Source organism: Cloeon dipterum, chromosome X (genome assembly GCF_949628265.1).
Source record: "Cloeon dipterum chromosome X, ieCloDipt1.1, whole genome shotgun sequence".
Lineage (NCBI taxonomy): Eukaryota > Metazoa > Arthropoda > Insecta > Ephemeroptera > Baetidae > Cloeon > Cloeon dipterum.
The window spans coordinates 9706214-9725693 of NC_088790.1; the positions used below are offsets into that span (position 1 = coordinate 9706214).

Below are 19480 nucleotides of genomic sequence, written 5' to 3' on the forward strand. Positions count from 1 at the left end.
GATGCATGGATTCGACCCTGTTTGTCACGCCTGAAATTATACTAAACGCTTTCTGTTATTTACACTTGACGAGCCAAAATATATTGAATTTTTGCTCACTCAGCAAGAAGTGCAATATATCATAGAGGGAATAATTTTTACCACCCAAAATCTTACTTAATAATGTCTGTTTTAAATTTCTACATTTTCATATTGCCTCTTGATCCAATGTATAAAAAACTAAGTAATTTAAAAAATCGGCTTCTATTTGCATGGATACACCAGGATAGATAACTAAAAGTGAAGACAGAAATTAATTTGTTCTTCATTATTTTAAGTTCAAAATTTTAGATTTATTGCGGATCAGCAGGGTAACTTTATCCCAAATATCCTTACATCACAAATAAACAAAAATTCATAAAAAATATAATTTTGAGTCAGAGGGAAGAACAGCAGTCTTATAATATCTGGGGAAAATAATCATCTTTTTTGCTACTGTATTTTTTTTCGTTTTGTTTTGCCAGTTTTTGCAGATTTTTGGAACGTCGCTGCTGATATTGATAGGAAAACACGGTATATATACACGGTAATTTTAAATTAGGGTTTAACTATTAGATGGAATTGTAGTTGTTTTGAATTTACAAGAAACAAAAATGTAAAAAAACCAAACTAGAAAATTTGCGCGTCTAAATTTAGGGTTGAAGAAGCCTTTTTATTAAAATTATATATTAGAGGTCTGATAAATTTATTATATTTTAATTTAGTCCATTTTTCTCATTTTTCTCTAACATGATATAATAAAATTATGCTATATTGCATGCCTATAATAAGAAAAAATATTAGATCTTGACTTAATGAAATGAATTGTCAAGAAACATAGGGCGGTTGTCAAAATAAAATTCATTGCATACTTTTTGACCAATAATTTGGTGTAACATCTATATTTTCGCATTTCAATATTCACTGTACACTTGAAATTATATATCGCATTTTATGTATAGATTTTTTGTATAATTTAGCATTTTGTGATACAGCTATTCAGAGAGACGAGACATACATTCATATATAATATTCAATTAAATATGCTCGCACCTTCACAGTTATAATCTCGGTAATGTACAACGCGCATATTTTACACAGAAAGAGACGAGTTTTTGCATCATCATGAAGCACATATTACTGTTTAAGTTTCTTATTCATAGACACATCGAGCTGTTTTTTTAACCATTAATAATTGTAATAGGAAACGTTTTCAGCGAGCAGTGACAGAAAATTTCTTTTTACAACTCTACCACAAATCCACAAACTCGCATTTTACAGTGTAATATCGCATCTTTGACGGCCACGCAGCGTTTCTTCTTATTTATTTTTTTCATTCAGTATTAAGTTTTGTGCCCGTGCAAATCCAGCAGCAGTCTCACTCATGCATACAATAAAAAGCACACAGCAACAACAACTGTTTCCTCTTGAGTGTGGAATTTTACTTTTGAAGTATAATTAAATGATAATTTTACATGCAATTTATGCGACTGAGTGAAACGGGAATTTCAAAGGATTCAGTTGTTCAATGGCACTTAGGAGAAATAAAAAAATTAACGTCGGAATTAGTATAGTATGAGTCAGGTATAAAAATATTGTTTAAAATTGCTACTGCACGAAATAAATATTAGGCGCATAATATACTTTTTTTGTCTTCCAGGCCTAACAGTTTTTTTAAATGCTTGTTTTCAATCAATTTCAATTTAAATCATAGATAAAAAATTACCAAAATTAAAATGTGACTGTATTTTACCGATTTTCTTTATTTAGTCAAAATTTTAAATGCTCAAGCGGAGTTGAAGTAAATTTTAATTTTGTACACATTCGCATATATTTAAGGTTTACGGTTGTAGCTTTCCAATAATCAATACTTGAAATAACTGTGTATCTTTGAATGAATTTAATGTAAAAAGGAATTAAAAAAATTTAAAGTGACGTTTCACATGCGCAAGTCAAAATTATTTTTGCTTAAGAATTTTCAAATGTGTTTAAAAATTAGTTCACATTTAGAGGAACAGAAGCGCGTGTGGCCTTTTTTCACGACGAAAATAAATTAAAATTCAGTCCGGCACTGGGGAAAAGCGTCCGCAATAACAACAACAAAAGTGTCTATCGGGGGCACCGCACTGCACGATGCGCGCGAGAATCGAGGGAGCGTGAGCGGCGCTCACTTCTCGGCGGAGGCCTTGACTGCGGCGGCCATGACGGCAGCGGCGGCCGCCGCCGTTTTGCACTCCTCCACCTTCTTCTTGAGCAGGCCCAGGTCCTGCACGTTCTCGAGGAAGGACTTGTGCGCCGTCAGGATCTTGGCCGACTCGACGTCCTTCTTCAGCTCCTCCATGTCGCGCTTCAGCTTTGCCCGCCGGTTCTGGAACCACGTGATCACCTGCGCGTTGCTCAGGCCGAGCTGGGCCGCAATCTCGTCGCGGTCTGCCGGTGATAGGTACTTCTGGTACAGAAACCGCTTCTCCAGCTCGAAGATTTGGTGGTTGGTGAACGCTGTCCGCGACTTGCGCTTCTTCTTCGGCTGCTGCCGCGAGTTGAACAGGTTAAGGTGACTCGAGCTGCCATCTGCAACAATAAATATAATTTTTTCGTCAGTTTTAAACTTTCACTAACTTTTTTGTTCGATTTAAAATATAGGACAGTTTTGCTTTAAGATAGGGATTTCTTTCATTTCAAATTATTGTTGGACCCTGAGTCAGAATGATCAAGACAATCTTCGTTTGATTTTCGGCAGCATATAATTTTAAGAGAAAAGTGTAATTAAGTTTATAAAGACAGCTATAGTATTAATTAAATATAAATAGCAGCTTTTGAATTTAAAATATTTTGGGGAAAATATGAACTATTTGGAGAAAATTCAGCTGGCCAACATTTTTATTAAAATAATTTGACATTGATTGATATTTTCCAATGCCCATTTGTAAAATTTAGTTTCAGTTGAAACTTACAAAATGAAAATTTAAAATCAAAACGTATAGTAAAATCTATTTATATTAACGAAAAATCTTTCGTATAGAGCCTGCACCTGAGCTGCCAAAAAAACTTGAAAGGTAAAGAAAAGTCTCTGTGCTATATATGACTTAAATATATCTCAATGTGAATTTAAAAATTGTAAGAAATTATTATGAGTGGAATTGCTCTTAAATTGATCTCAAGTAAAAACATCTTTGGCCTTATATATTTCATGTCAGATTTTTAACTCATTAAGGGATTCATATGAAAATTTTAATGAGAAAATGTATTTTTAAGTAAAATATATGCGCCTATAACATACTATATGGCTTTATACGCCAAGTCGGGCACGTTACGCGTAATAAATCTAATTTTGCCGCAGCTCGTTCTCCCAACATGCGGCATTTTCAATTTACTCGGAGCTTTATTGCCATGAGAGCATACATATAGTGGCGTCATTATACACCAGCAAAAATAACTACACTCGGCCGCATATATGCACATATTACACAATTACTTGGCTGCAGAGATATAACAGTGCAAAAAGTGCGGCGCGCGGGGACGAAATCGGCAGCTGCGTTTTCTTATTTTATTACATATCTCTTCCTCCCTCTCTCTCTCATTACTCGCAGGCCCGTCTCGCCGTGTGCAATGATGCAAGTGCGCAATTACCATAGTGCATCCGAGCCCTCGCCTGCTTATTTTCTCCTTTTATATCTGCTCATCGGCAGGAAAATATATATTTAGCGTCGGAAACTTGTTCTTCTCATAAATGATCGAGTCTTTCTCTCACTCATTCTGCGGGCGTAATTATATCGATGTTTCAAGTCCTATGCTTTTATTTGTATTAATTATTACAAGCTGGCAGCGGCACTTTCCACCTCGCAAGTATGTGTTATTTATTGCTCAATAACTTATGTGAGTGTTTGTGCGCGTCGATATTGGATTTAATTAAAACGTCACTCACGTAAATGCAGATATTGATCATCACACATGAGCGGTTTATCCTTGCAACTGTAATTGCAATTAAGAATAAAGCTTTCGCTGCAATAATTGTCTAAGAGTTAAATATCTAACTTTGAGCTCAGAGTTTAAAAATAAATTGAAAACAATATTTTTCACACCACAAGGATTTCATTCGTTGCGTATTATGCCAAAAAAACTTGCATGAACTCTGATACCGTATCATACAATTTATTGATAAATAAATTTCATTCGTGAATAATTAATTAAAATGAAATTAAAATTAGATGAAATAGAGACCACTGCTCATTGTTTAAACGCTGTTGTCATCACTTGTTGAAAATTGTAGCTCCAAAAAAATATTTATCACATTTCCTGTCAGTTTTATCGCACTGTCCCACAGTCAGCTAAATACGTGTGCGCCCGAGAGCAAATTATTTCCGTGATGTCATCGTGTTTACCGGGAACGAGAGCTGCAATTTGGTCGCCGCGCCGCTTCAAAGAGGCTCGGCACCGCGCGCCGCGAGCGTCGAGCGAGTCGAGCGAGCATTAAAAAATTAGTCACCCATTTCAATCAGCATTAACTAATTCTGAGAAGGCGACGCTCTCTGGCGAAAACAAAATAGTATTAGCAACAACAAGGAGTATGCGCGTGTTTGCCGGGGAGTGCATAATGCGAAAAAGGGGCATGCGTGAAGCCGACACACGATGATTTGGCGAAATTATCGATTGTTGCGCCACAACGCATATTATATAGATTTGTCAGAAATGATAATTGGAGATTTGCTCGGACTTGTGGCAGCAGGTGACGTCACCTTTTGTTGTGAAGCTATTATTGATAGATGATTTAATTTGAGGGCGAGGCTTATGTTACTTTCTAAAAAAATCAAAAAGATCAAATACAAAAAAATGCTTTGTTATATTTTTGTTGTGTTCTGGATGTGGATGTATGGGGCACAGTTGCCCTGCTGATCCGTAATAAACCAAATTTGAATCTAAAAAGTCACGAGGGATGGAAACAGCAAATTGAACGTTTCCTTTTTTTGGCATGTAAAAAATTGAAATTTAATTTTTGTAGACTTTCTTCGTTGAAAACAATTTTAATTTTTAAAACCAAATCGTTTCTTTTATTTCCTGATTTGTAAAATGTTGGAAGCAAGCGGGAAGGGATTTCCTACTCAAAATCTAATTTTCGTGTTGGCTCCTACGCACTATTTTTTTTTTTTATCATAAAACCGTGCTAGTTGATTGATAGAGAGCTGTGGTTGATTTTAATTACGGGTTCTCATATTAATTTGTAACCGCGCGCTGGCCCCCGCCCGCTTCGTTATACACAACCTATAAATTACCAATTTAATGCTAATGAATGTACAAAAGCCGATACCCAAGATGCAAATCTCCAGACTGAGAGCGCGGAGGGGATCCGCTCAGTCTTGGGTTTATTGCGCAATACACTAAGTGAAAAATTAATTGCCGACTTGATGACCGGAGCAATTTTCACCCAAGTGTCGCGTTCAAATGAATGAAATCTTTGGCAAATCTGCAGTATTTTAATCGCAGCTTCGTTAATCGCGATAATTAGGTCTTTCACTGAAGGCAATTAATTAAATGCGCGCGATTACGGGCTGTAATTATTTCCAGCTGCCTGTCGCCCTGGTATGATTTCGAAGCTCACTGAGCATTATTATTTTCGGAACACAAAGCTTGTTAATTAACTCGCCGCCTAAATTATTATTGATCTCAATTAGAGGAAATATGCGCTTCTAAATTGTATAAAATTGCCTCCTCTCTTCCTGCATGCTGTAGATGCGTATCATTTAATAGTTCATAACATGACTCGCGGGCCGCAATTGCTTCCGACGTAAGTGCAGTAGTGTCATTGCTGGGCGATTTTCCCAAGCGTGGATTAACGGGCCGCAATTTGCAATAAATATAATTTCAATCACCCTCCCACTTTTTATATAGAATGCACGCGCTGCCATGAAATAACTACACACACCTATAAGCAAAAGGCATGCCTGCTTGTAAAATCGGGGAAATCTACACTTAAACATATGCAGCACGAATAACAATCATACACAAGTCCGCCTCTTTGATGTTCGCCGCCACATGGTGCATTTACAGCCGCCTCTGTACCATTCCTCTGCTTGTGTGTGTGATGATCACACCAACCTTGCCGCGCGGCCAACACTCCTTTGAAAGGGGTTCTCCTCCAGTAGAGAGGCGCCCGAAGACGAAAACCAGAATTGCCGGCATGCGTGCTAAATTTTCATTAAAAATATCTCTTCAACGATTAATTTTTTGATCACATGTGAATGGTTGAGCTTCCACTTTTTGTTTGTATTTCAAACTGTGGAATTGTCAAAACTAATTTTCTTTTTTCTGAATCAAAATAAATTCGAGCAAATGATGTTAAAAAAAGGAAATTTGGGTAGTGTTTTTTTATATCTCCAACACTGATTTAATGTATTTATTTATTTTAATTAAATAAAGAGCAATGATTTAAACTGGGAACTGCTCTGAAACTGAATTTGAAATAAATTTATTGAAAAAAACAGTTCCACTTTTCCACACTTTTTGTGCGTGATTTTTGCGCCTCTCTTATCCTCCAACTCATTACAACAGCCAGCATCAGGCCCCAATAAAAGAGAGGCGCACTGGTCGAGTCTGCTCGCTCATTCAATAAAATATTAACAGCATTATCACCGTCATCAAAGTCATTATTATTGTTATTATTAGCCGCGATACCAATCGATAGTTTTCGTCTTGCGCGCGGCCGCCGACACGCCGTTTATCCTTCTTATTTTTATTATATACAAATCGGATCGGGCCTTGTGAGACTGAAAATGATGCATTTCATGCATTAGCCGCGTATCGAAAATATACAAACTTGAATATGCTTCTGACACGATTACAGCTGTTGTCGGTGATGCCCGAGTGGTGATAAACGAAAAGGAACCGCCTTTGAAGTCGATATGAAATGCTTCTGAAATCGATTACTTGCGTAGGTGTCGCTTGTAATTGAATTAGTCTCTGCGGTTGAGTGAAATTCTGACGAGGGAAAGGATCTTTCCATTGCTTAAATGGGACGGAATGTCTCCAGGATTTTTTTCTAATCTATAACTGCTTAAAACATTTCGGTACGAAGATGAGAAATTTATTCCTTAGAGCAAGTTGTAATAATAATTAATTGAATTACCCGCCGAGTTGCAAAAAGCGAAGCCCTTCAATTTAAAGAAGAATTTATGCTCACCGCTTTCCTCTGCTCTTTTTTTGTCCAAATTAAAGAGCCTTGTTTATGCGGCCAATCAAATTTATTCACGTGGGACGCTGGCTCGCATAGTCTCAGCGCATAAGATTTTAAAACGGCAGTCGGCGCGGCTTTGCTTTCAGAATTTGACGCGCTTGTGCCCGGCCACGATGGGTGGGGTTGCAATTTAGTTATTTTTAATAATTATCAGCGGCGTGCGGTGGTGCTGCGCGGCTCTCGGCTTTGGCCGCGGCTCATCTCCCTATGCTCTATGCTCGTGCATGAGGAGGTGATCAAGCCTTCACTCTCGGCAATAAGGTGGAGAGGTGTGACTAATGGCTTACGAGGCATACTATAAAGTGAGGCGGCTTCTCTTATGATCTTTAATTCCTGTGTGCTGCCTGCCCGATTATTATGGCAAGAAAACGGCAGCAAAAAGCAGTCGTAAAATGAGATTGCCCGGCAGAGCGAGCGAGCGAGCGCCGCTCTATACGATCTCTTGTTTTTATCATTTTGGAAATGAAAAACGCATTCAGCGGCCCGTTGCTTTGCTTGCTGTGATATACATTTTTTTTGTTCAGCTGCTGCTGTTTGGTTTGCTGCTGTCGATATCTTATTTTTAAAGATGAGTTGATGGCTTTAATTGCACCCACCACAAATTGAAACGCGCAGCATTTTTATTGCCATGGAGAAGCATTGTGTGTAATAAAATCAGACCAGAAAATAAGAGAGACCGCGGCGTCTGCAGGTGCTGCATTAATCGAACGCGTATAAAAAATCATTTCAACGCCTTTTTCGTTTTGATAGATTTACAGCCGGGACTGCTGGTTGGAATGAATGGTTTGAAATTTGAAAAAAAACGTCGTCTTTTATGTTAAATACGCCGCCATGAGTTAAATAATTTATTGTTATTAGTGCAGCGTGAAACTCGTAAAAGGAATCAGAACAAAATTGGTTAATTATGGCCTGATTTAGTTACAGCAGTTATTTTTGCCCCGTCAGCAGAAAAAAAAATAAAGTGGTAGAATATGGGATTAATCTAATATTACCAATACTAGAAACGAAATACCTGGATTATGCCGGCTAAGGCCAATTATTTCCTTGAACTGCAGCGTTTGTTTGAGATTTAAAATACAAAAAAAATTGTCATTAATTTTATAATTATACTTGTGGGTCGATATTATATAATCGTAATCGATTCACCGTTAGACTTTATTGAAAGGAAACAATATTCAGAGTGCCAATCAAATTAGCTGCTTGACAACCGAAACTCTTTGACCAAGCATTGAAATCACCGAATCAATCGATCGCACCTCGCTATCTCTATTCATTCCGGTTTTACAAACACTAATCTCCTTTGAGCAGCCAGCGTGTATATAATGTTTGTATGTATACACACGTCGATTGGCGTGTAGCGCCCAGAGAGAACACAACCAACGTGTATAGGGATAACCGCTTTGCAGCTCTTCAGCCGGGCTATACACGTGTGATGAATTATGATTAGGCACGTGAGAGAGCGGCGGCGGCGGCGGTTTTGAAGAGAGAAAGAGCGGAGAGAGAGAGAGAGAGAGAGAGAGAGAGAGAGAGACCGGCTGCTGGCTGCTTTGATATTAATAGAGACATAGGGCCAAGAGCTCATGATTGGCCGAGCTTGGGCAGGAGGAGAGGCTGCACGACCTGGCCCTTGAGTGAGAAGATCTCTGTCTGAAAAATTACACACGCGTAATATTAAACAGACCTCCCAACTAGCGAGGGCCGCCCGGCTCCATTGTGGGGGGTATCTGCGCGGATCCACCTTCTCGCACCTTCGGCGCCCACAAAAGGGTCCGCGAGGACGCGAAATGCGTGCGTTCGGTTGGACCTGGCGGCAAGGAATGCAGGGTGGACCATTTTCTCGTTGCCTCTTTTGCCACACAAAAGGCAGATATGGTAATTAGTGGAACGGCAGGTGTAGGAGAAATGGAAATTTTTAGTTCGTCTAAAAGGTTGAAATGTTTCAGTTTAAACAAAATTTAATTACCTTCCGCTGATAAGCCATAATTTCAATTATACTAAATGAAAACTGCCGATTTATCAATATTATTTAATCTCCAAAACAAGTATCAAACATTTTAAGCAAATTATTTACATTAAATGAGAACGTCTTAATTAAAAAACAACTGTAAATGAATGCTTATTGTATAGGGGTTCTGACTAAAACAATTCAAAATCATTTTTATGAACCATCATGCAGATAAAAACTAAATTAATTTGAAAGAAAGGCGTTAGAAAAATCAATGTTATTCGAGAAAAATAATTTCCCAGACAAAATCCATCGTATTATATATATTTAAGTGTTAAACCGTGTTATCAGTAAAAATTGCTCTTTACGGATTAGCTCAATTGGCGCGTGATCATTTCATTGGAAGTAGAAAGGAGAAACAGTAACTCTCTTTAATGATAATAATTAACTTTATTGAATGCCAAAGCAGGCATATATATCACCTTAAAACTCTTTTTCTAACCGAACAATTTTCAAAGCTGTATATAGTAAAATTTATTAAGAATTAACTTACTATGCATTAAAACCCCCCATTAAAGCTATTTTTTAAGAATTTTTCATTTCATAGTCGCGACGTTTCTGACCCCTGCTCTCTGCTATTTTTTGCAGTCAGCGACGTAATTCCCAGAAAGCGGCCGGAACAAACGCACAGATCTGCGTGAAGCCGAGATGTCAGGCTCATCATTAGGTCTTTATGCGTCGGCCGGGGGCTGCGCTCTTCGCTCCATTAAGGGCAGCTGCTTTGTGCCGCGATGGACCACCACGCCGCACATCAATCGTCCCGTGTTTCTTTCGCTCTCGGTCCCACTCAAATAAATTAACATGCATCTCTCTTTCTCTCTCGCGCGCGAGCACAGATGCATGTGGAGAGATAATTTGGTTTGTCTGGCTGACGAGAGCGGCTGCGTGCGGTAATTAGTGCGGCGGCTGCTGGTTTGTTTTGTTAGCGAGGCGGTGGATCCACTTTAAGAGCCTAAAAACTGGCACTTACAAAAGTAATGTTCGCTAGACTTTGAATGTCTCTTTTGTATTATGGTTTAGCGGAAAAACTTTTTAGATCTAATTTTTTAGACCGTCTTCGTGTATCTTTAGCTCAAGTTTAAGATCGTTATGTTATAATCGTTTAAATGTATTAGTTTTTATAATAAACAGCTGGAAACGCATAAAATGTAAATCTTGCAAAATAGCCACAGGTTTTCTTCACTGTGTGGTTATATTTTTCTCAAATCTCAACTTAATTTGCTCATCCCATGGTAGCCAAACAAAAAAATGGCGTCGGTTGAATAGGACGTGCTCTCTAAAGCCACTAGTGAGCTCATTAAATGCAGCTCGAACAAGTATATAAAATTGACTTCTTTTGTGTATCATAAACAAAAATCCAACAAGAAAATCACTATTCGGTGGCTTTTATTGTTTGTTTGGGGTGTGCAGGTGAGGAATAATAACTAATAATCGCTGTGGTGTTGCCTTTCAATAAGAGAGTTTTGCGGCGTCAAGAGAGAAAAAAGGCGTCTGCATCGACACCTGCCGCAAGATCATTGACTGCCTATTGGCCACGTGAATAATAGATTGGTTCTAGTCTTTGTCGGCGCGTCCGCGCTGCACTGCCTAAAAACAGTGAGTTTTTCTGCCTGCCTGCACCTTGGGTGGTCATTAAATTATTAACCGCCGCCACGCCGGTCCCGAAAGCTGTTGGAAAAGTATGAAATGCAAGCCGATATTCACTCCTTTTCAGAGGGACCACCTGAAAACAAAGCGCATACTTATATGTGAAGCGTGAGCCTGCATTTCAATGAGCATGGTGTTTTTTTTCGTAATTTACGATGGCAGCACCTAAACGCCTTTATTATTTATTGAGAAGACTCACGGCCGCCCAAGACTTCACGAAATTTCTGTTTGGCAATTGAGTAATTAATGCATAATGCATGCATGTACTCGAGAATTGCCTTATTGTTAGACACATTACATACTAATCAATAGGAAAAAATAAAAATTCTTCACTTTTAAAATGCTCCAGAGCTAGCCTGTAAGTTGTTGTATAATATTTATATTAAGATTTAATAAAAGATGGCGGCTTTTGCTCAAGTGGTGCATGATTATTACCACCAAAAACAGACGTTTTTAACGGGCAAAAGGCTTAAGCGGCACTTAAAAATTTCTCCTCCAAGTGCCTCGATAAGATGATTTTTCCACGCCTAAGCTCAAGAGACGTCTTTAAGAGGCTGCCACTGACATTTCCAGCCGAGCTAATTGCTCCCCCGCGGGTGCCGCCACCCATATATTTCTTCGCCCCGTCTCAGACCGTATTTGGTGTCAAAAACAAACATTGCAACACAAGAAAGCAGTTGGCGTTTCGCGCGGACAGACGAATATATACGGGCCTCGTGGGAAACGCCAATCATACTCATAGAGTGGTCCAGATTTTTCAAATGCATGCCGCGTCGTCATCACGAATAATAATTGATAATTGGAGCCACTTATGATTAATTAATTAATTAGATGAAACGGCTCTCGGGCGCCGACCATCTGCCCGGAATCGTTCACATTTTTCCTGTGAGAATATCTCCTCTAGTTTTAATTGAGCGCTGGATAGCAATTAAGTTGGCAGATTGTGATGGACTTTTGACAGAATTATCGACGCTTTTCCATCTTTCTGCCACGGCAATTAAGATCAGATGGCCACACGTATCAAAATTACACTTTTTATACACGAGCTGCGCGGATGATGGGCTGGCTGACTAAGTTGATATGAAGTTGAGAGGTGCGCGATTGTGTTTTTAATGGGCACGCCGGCTATCAGTCATTGTTTTTTCGGGTATAAGTGCTGCATCAGTTGCACTCTTCTCTACATATATAGCTCCTTCGCCCGAGAGTGAGATGGAAAAGAAAGGTGTGTGGGATCCACTCGGTCCTGACAGCCGCCTTGTTATTAACTTTAATTATCATTCATTAAGTGAAATGTATTATCTCTATACCACACACACATGCCTGCCCGTCTTTTTATTTCACCCTTTTCCGCTGCAAAGGGTTTGAGAAGTCGCTTAATTTGGCAATAATTTGCTTCTCTTGCACCTGTGTGTTCGATTTTCATCGCGTGTATGCTCTCACGGGGAGGAGTAAATTAAAACGTCCGATTTCCGTGAGTTCGGAAATAATTTACGAGATGCTTTTGGTTCTGGCGCGCGTAAAAGTCATCTTGGGAAGATTCATCACTCGGAGCGTTGCTTTGAGGGAGGTCATCCTGTCGTGAATCAGTTGTTTTCCAATAACTCAAGCTGCGCCGGCCCTCAGCTGACGCGTTTCCAACTTGCGGTCTCGCGGGGCGCGCGGATTGAGTTTCAAGCATGACGCTTGGACGCCTCGCACATGCATTTCAAGAGGCAATTAGTCTTCATAAACGAACTAACGCTAATATTACTGTGAGAAGCTGTTTTTCTCCCTCAACAGACTTCCTGGGTGATCCATGACACTTGGGTTTCTATCCAAAACGTTTTCGTTATTAGTGTTTTTGTTATTCCATCTGTCAGAAGTTTAGACAGTGTAGATGGCTCATATGTATATTTGAGCAAGAAGAAATTTGAGACACTCTGTATTTAAGCTAGGAATTCATTCAAAGCGCACCAAATCTTTTAGATGAATTAGAGGCAACTCTATATGCAGTATAACTGCTTTTTTTCTTAATAATATTTGCTTTTGTCTAGTAAGATCCTTTAACGAGTTGTATTTTTCACTTTCTGGTCAAACAGGCAAGATGGCGACTGTTAGGGGTTTCCAGTTTATAAATTTAAGGTTGGCTTGTTTCGATTACGTTTTACAAAATATTTTCTCACGTTCTCGACATATCATTTAATGATTTGAGCGAGGTTTTAGAAATATGAACAATTTGGCTTTTTCAGAAATCAAATTTGTCTTCAGAACTCTAGCTCAGTGGACAGCATGTGCGTCTAAGGAATTTTGGTGAATTCTATCCGCCCTGTGGTGTCTGTTCACGTTTTTAGTCATCAAATATGAGTCGGAAATCTAATGCGATCGATGTGTATATATATGCGTGCTGCGTATACGTCTGATTCACTTTTAGACTTCACAAGCATGAATTATAGGTTTTATTTTTCTTAAAAAGTTGTTCCAAACTTGTTCGAATTGGATGTAAAATGCATCAGTTCAGTTTACATTAAGCAAAATTTGCATGAACTTCAAAGGCAACGGTGCCGCTGGCTTTCCACTTTGATCGGATAATTACCTCGTTGGCTCGCCAGACAAATAAATTACACGCTTGAAAACGCGAATATGACAGCAACTTTTGGAGTGGTGCAAAAAACACGCAAAACGAGCGCTCGGCGCACTGCAGCGCGCGTGTGTGTTTGTATGTACTTTGCATATCCGCGGCTTAAGCAGCAACTTCCTGTCTTTTTCTCGCCTCGATATAGTCTGCTTGCACTCTCTGAATAAAAAGGGAAAAGCAACCCTTGGCGCGCACGAAAGCTAAAATTAAACATTGCCACTTACGCCCGAGTAAATTTAATTTGTTTCGTTTCTCGGACGCGCGGCAGCGCAGGTTTTAATTTGTAGTTTATTTTGACACAAGTGCTTGTTAATTTGGCTGATAATTTGTCGTGTCACATATGCCGCGGCGCGCATTCATTTCGACCGAGGGCAAATGTTATTAAACGGAATGAGAGGGGCTCTTTAAGCGCGAGTCTCGAGCTCACGCAGGCTGACTCTGTCTCATCGCCCCGCGCTCTCTTTTATTATTGTGCAGCCAGCAGAGAGCTGTTTCAAGCGCGATTTAACCTCAGCTATTTCTTTTTAATTAACATCGCGCGCAAAGTGCCGCGAGAGCTGCAAGAGACATGCTCACTAATACGCAGTCGCGCACACTGTCTCTCACTCAATACGGCGATTTTTTTTCTAAATTGGCGGAAACGCAGCGCAGACTGTTGCTTTCCCTCTAAAATAAACTTTAAATAGTTATCGCTTTTTTATTTTCATTGATCATCTTTAGATTCTGATAAAAGTTGAAAAAATAAATTAGAAAATCACATTACATTTTAAATTACTCAAACACGTAATAAATATTTTATAATTGGCTCTGTCTCAAAGATTTCATTTTCTACTTAGCATAAATGTTCTTTTATCTTTTAAAAACAGTTGGTTTGAATTTTCCGTGTCGAAGTATATTATGAAGAATTCTTCTCTTGAAGAAAACACAACGAGGACAAGATTGAATCTAATTTCAACATCAAAATTTTCTCAATGGCTTACACTGCTGCATGAAATTATTCAGGTTGATAAATTGTCAAAAAAAAGTAAAAGACAGCTCTCTTTCTATTTTTCAAGGGTTTCCAGCAGTGGGAAGTTTCTCCTGAGAGTTAAAATTGTTTGAAAGGCGGAGGGCAAAGTGCTTGTAATGCAAATAAATACCACTTTCACGGGCGAGCAGCCGCAAACAAATTGGAAATCACGGCTTTTATTCACACCGCGTGCCCGAAATTGTGTGTGCGGTCGCTCGGAGCGCACCCACTAATTGAAATTTATGCAAATTGGCGTGTCTCTCTGTGCTGTTTCGCCCCCGAAAAGTTTAGCCCGCTCATTTGCAGCCAGGGTGCGGCTGCTCCGTGCGAGGGGGAGGCGCGCGTTTTATTGGGAGCTCGGAGGGCGCAAAATAAATTTCATACACTATTAATCTCCCTGCGCGTTGGCGGCGCGCGCGTTTTCAGCTCCGCCATAAAAGCTGCGCTGTGCCGTGTAATGTTGTCAACCCTCGGCACCAGCAGCAGCTCTGTGTGCACGATAATAAAGTACCGAGCTGATGCTGAAATTCCGCAAAGTAAATGGCTCTCAAATAAAGTGGAGCTTGCGCTGCGCGCTCCCAACATAAATCCCCAATAAACATAAACCAGCAGCAAACAAAAAGTTTTGTGCTGTTGTTGCTGCTGCTGCCGCCGCTATGACGACAAATTGGACTTTCTGCTCCTGCTGGCACAATTGACTATCCCCAGGGGCCATGTTATACAATAGTACTTCCGTTTCCTTCATTTGGGCCAATATTTTAAGTCATTCAATATAGTATCTTTATTTATATTCGTGTGCATAATTACGAATTTTTAATTATTTTGAGCATAGAATTATCATTTGCAGAGGTATCAAAGACAGCATATTGACGTTGACTAAAGCATTGATTGATAAATAATTAAGTAGTATTATTTGAAAATCTTGAATTGATGGTGATGTGTAAGTAGCGTAAATGCTATATATATGTCGTGGCTAATGTGTAAAACGGGAAAAATATATTTTATGAAATAAAATATACTAACATTTTTTTTGTCAAAACTCTTTGAAATTAATTGAAACTCGATAATAAAGAAACAAAATTGCAATTAAATTTAAAAAAATTTGTTGAAATTTAAATACATTGCACCCTTTTTTACATTAGTTAATTATTAAATCATATTTGTTACTTTTTTATTTTTGTAAGATTATAAATAAACATGCTTTATTGAAATATTAATCTTGAATCCAAATTACAAATTATATAAGATCATAACGAGAAGTGGGAAAAATACCCACTTTATTCGCAGCAATTATTCATACTCTTGATACGCAGAGGTGGATATTTTCGAATTAAATTCGATTAACTTTTAGCTCTAGCGAAACATTTTGTTGATCTGTAAAGCGACCTTCCCGCCTAGATCCAATTTAACATTTTACAGCCGTCGATCTCTATTACACATTTTCTCTCATTTCATTTCTGACTTCTTTACAATCCCGAAATGACTTATTTTCCGACCATCCCGCGCCCCTGGCAATACAACCGAATTAGAAAATATGGCGGCGTACACACAACAGCACACGGCATATTATGCAGAGGAGGAATGTATAATACATAATAAAGACCACACACAAACACGCGAGGATCACACACACACACTCACATGAACGTAATAGGCAGCCGGCGCGTTATAAGGTTGCCGAGCCCACAGATAAAATACGAAACGGCCTCTCGAATATCAGTCATTAATTATTTATTATTGAAAAACACACGTTTTCGTCGCGATTCGCCGCCATTCTTGTGAAAATTCGAGCCGTTTCGTGCCAGCCACACACACCGAGCGGCAGTCGACGAGCGCGGCTAGCTATCAATTTACATATAATTAAACTCGAGCGAGATATATCATATAAATCATGTAAAAGATCAAACACGGATGTATAATGATACTCGGTAATAGCAGGCACGATATATAATAATTTTACAAACGTCCAAGAGGTGCCCTTCTTATCTTGTAACGAAAAAATACTGGTGCAAAGACAAAGCACAGAAAGAGCTTTGATAATAATTTACAGAATTATACCCTAATTTGACAGGCTTTCAGGCAGACTCGAGATTAAGTGCGTGCGACGGCAGCTGCTCGTTTAACATAATTATTTGACGCCTGCGAATATATGTGGAAAGGAAGCCATGCGGCCTCTCGACAACGATTATTGAAAAACGCACAAAATGGGGAGAGAAGGACCACCGGCGCAAGTCTCTCTGCCTGTGTGTGGTGGCAAATTGAGTAAAAACATGAGCTAATTCCACAGAAAGGCGTAATTGCGTGCTAAAATGCGGTTAATAAGTAGAAATCAATGGTTTCTTCAACGCCATCTGCAATAATTTGTTCGTCCTTTTGTGAATTTAATATACCATTCGAAATTTTTCTGGGGGCAAAACTTGTTTGCTTGGGAATAAACTTACCTAATTGTGTATATAGCGATAAATTAAAATGAGTAATTTTTTTAAAATTAATCGTTTTTAAGCAATATTTTTACTAGCCTAAATAATGGACCTGCGCCCGTCTGAACTTCTTATAGGAATTATGGCAACAGTCAACCGTCTTTTTTTAAATTTGACTTCAACAACCAGTCGATTGAGTTAAAATTAAAAATTGTAAAGGGAAACTTTTTTTCTTCAAAGTTTTACATCGTAGATCTCTTTAAGAAAATTATATAAACATTTAGCCATTTTTGAAATTATTCAATATGTTAAATTTTGGCTTGAACGCTATTCTCAAGGATCATATAGTTCAAGCTATATATGGAAACAAGGGTTTTGCTGCATTCAGCAGTATCATTACGCGTTAATAGGAAACCTCACTGGAAGTCCTGCAGAGAGCGCGAAATTTTCACACCGAGGGAGTCTAGTGAAAATTAATTAAGGCCAACAAGCGGGCGCCGGGGCCGTAAAAAGATTTAAGAGGCGCACGAGCGACAATTTATGAAGATTGCGCACTCGCAATTAAACGGCGTGATTTGTTCCAGCCATAGCGCGGGCCTTTTGCTCGCTGAGTATAGTGCGTCTCTCCACCCGCCCATCCCATTACAGCTTTAACACAATCATGATCGATTTAACACCAGGAATTCGGCTTACGCGCTCGCCTGACGTGTAATAAAACACGCGCAGCACGCGCGTGTGGACCAAGTTTGCGCAAGGGGAGACGCGGCAGCGCGCATAGCCATCAGTCAGTTTAACAAAGTGCGCGGCACGAAATCTCTTTTGGTTGACAAACCGGCCCATTTATTTTGCTTGCTTCCTCCGCGTGCACCCCTGACGGATAAGCCGACTGACTAACTGCGCCGCTGTGGGTGTGTAAAATCAACCTCAGCCCCGACGGGAGAACAGCTATACACACACACACACACACACACACACACAGCCTCGGCAGCCGCCGTAATTGATTGTTATTGCTATTAAGTGAGAGTGATTGTGATGATTTTTCTTCCTGCTGCGACAGCTCTCGAGCCGAATTGCTCGTTTCCAGAGCTAGCCAGTTTGTATAGCAACGCGTGTGTACAGGAGGCCCTGCAGGGTGCTGATATATTGAGTTTTTCTTGAAAGGGAGGAAGGCATAAAGCGACTTGACAAGCCAATTCCACCAAATTTTGTGCTATATCTTTGGTAAGAGGGAAGAAATCTGGTCCATCAAATATTCAAATTTAAAAGAAATTCATATGGTTTTCAAATTGAGACTAAGAAATTAATTTCTTTATAGATTGAAAGTGATCTAAGCCAACAATTGATCCTATATGTGCGAGAGCCTCGCTCAAATATTTTTCTGTGTGTTAATTGAAGCGCAGAAGAATAATAAATGTCACATGGTGTTAGTATCTGCTGAGGATAGAAGTATTTTTTAATCAACTATTTCATCTAGAAAGCACAGAATAAAGGTTGCCTTGATAGAAATCGGTGTTCATGCTTCTTGAGCTGCTAAATAAATACGTGATGTATACATCTTTCAACAGCTTTAAAATGCAAAAATAACTAAAGCAAAAAAGCATGGTTGATATATTTTAAATTAACTTTTTAATTTTTTTGCATATTTTTTGCGGTACAGGGTATACAGAGGTGATCTCATATTGAAATTCTATATAGTAATCCAATTAAAAGACAAAGTCATTCATTTTGTTAAAGGCCTCAGCCGCGTAATTTTAAGTGGAGGCTGGATGAACCGGTCTCTGCCGAATTTTGGTTCGGCGGTGGCGGCGGCTGACACTTTGCCGGCGGCTGGCGTGGCTAAAAATGCTAATAGTTAAGTTCGTGATAGTTCTCCTCCAGCACTATTTTATTTTTTCGACTTTTTTAAAACTAAAGTCACGGCAGCTGGTGCTGGCTGACCAAGTCACTCAAAATTAGCCGGCTGGCGCAGATCGGCTGGCTAAGACCTGCTACATTTTGTGTTAACTTTCATACAACAACAGCAAATTTTCAGATTGTCAATTTTCTTATAATTTATATTTCGGCTAACACGAGAGTGATGTTCAATTTTGTCAACAGTAATTTCTGTTTCAGAAGTTTCTCTAATTTTAAAAGCTACATAAAACATTATTTGCAGACTTCGTGAGATTGCGCTCCAATGAACAGCAGCTCAATCTTAATTATATTTCAAGTCCTCCAGAGGCTGTATATTCCCCACTTATGCCGCGGCGCCATGCAGACACACATGCATGAATCTTGATTTTGGGCAGAAAACGGCGCAGCAGCAAAGCTGTGAGTGCTTGAGGAGCCAATCGTGGAGGAGGCAAGTGCGATGCGAGTAAAGTGCTCCTGCTGGATGCTGTGCTGCTGAGCGCAATCGCTGTCTATTTACTTTGGAGAGAGATGATAAGAAGTGCCGCCTTAAAAGGGTCTTTAGCGTTTCTGCCGCCGAGTGAGTGGCTGGCTGCGACGATAAGCACTGCGCAAGAGCCGAGCGCCACCACCCTTTCCTCCTCCACGA

General features: G+C 39.4%; 1 protein-coding gene across 1 annotated transcript in view; it reads right to left on the minus strand.

Annotated features, from left to right (window-relative positions):
• Positions 1-887: 887 nt before the first annotated feature.
• The window catches only part of LOC135946348 (homeobox protein B-H2-like), a 35284-nt gene continuing 16691 nt past the window's right edge, over positions 888-19480 (minus strand). The window contains exon 2 of the mRNA XM_065494558.1: positions 888-2589. Within this exon, the coding sequence (XP_065350630.1) occupies positions 2186-2589 (404 nt within the window). The 3' untranslated portion in view covers positions 888-2185. The remainder of the gene's footprint in view (positions 2590-19480) is intronic.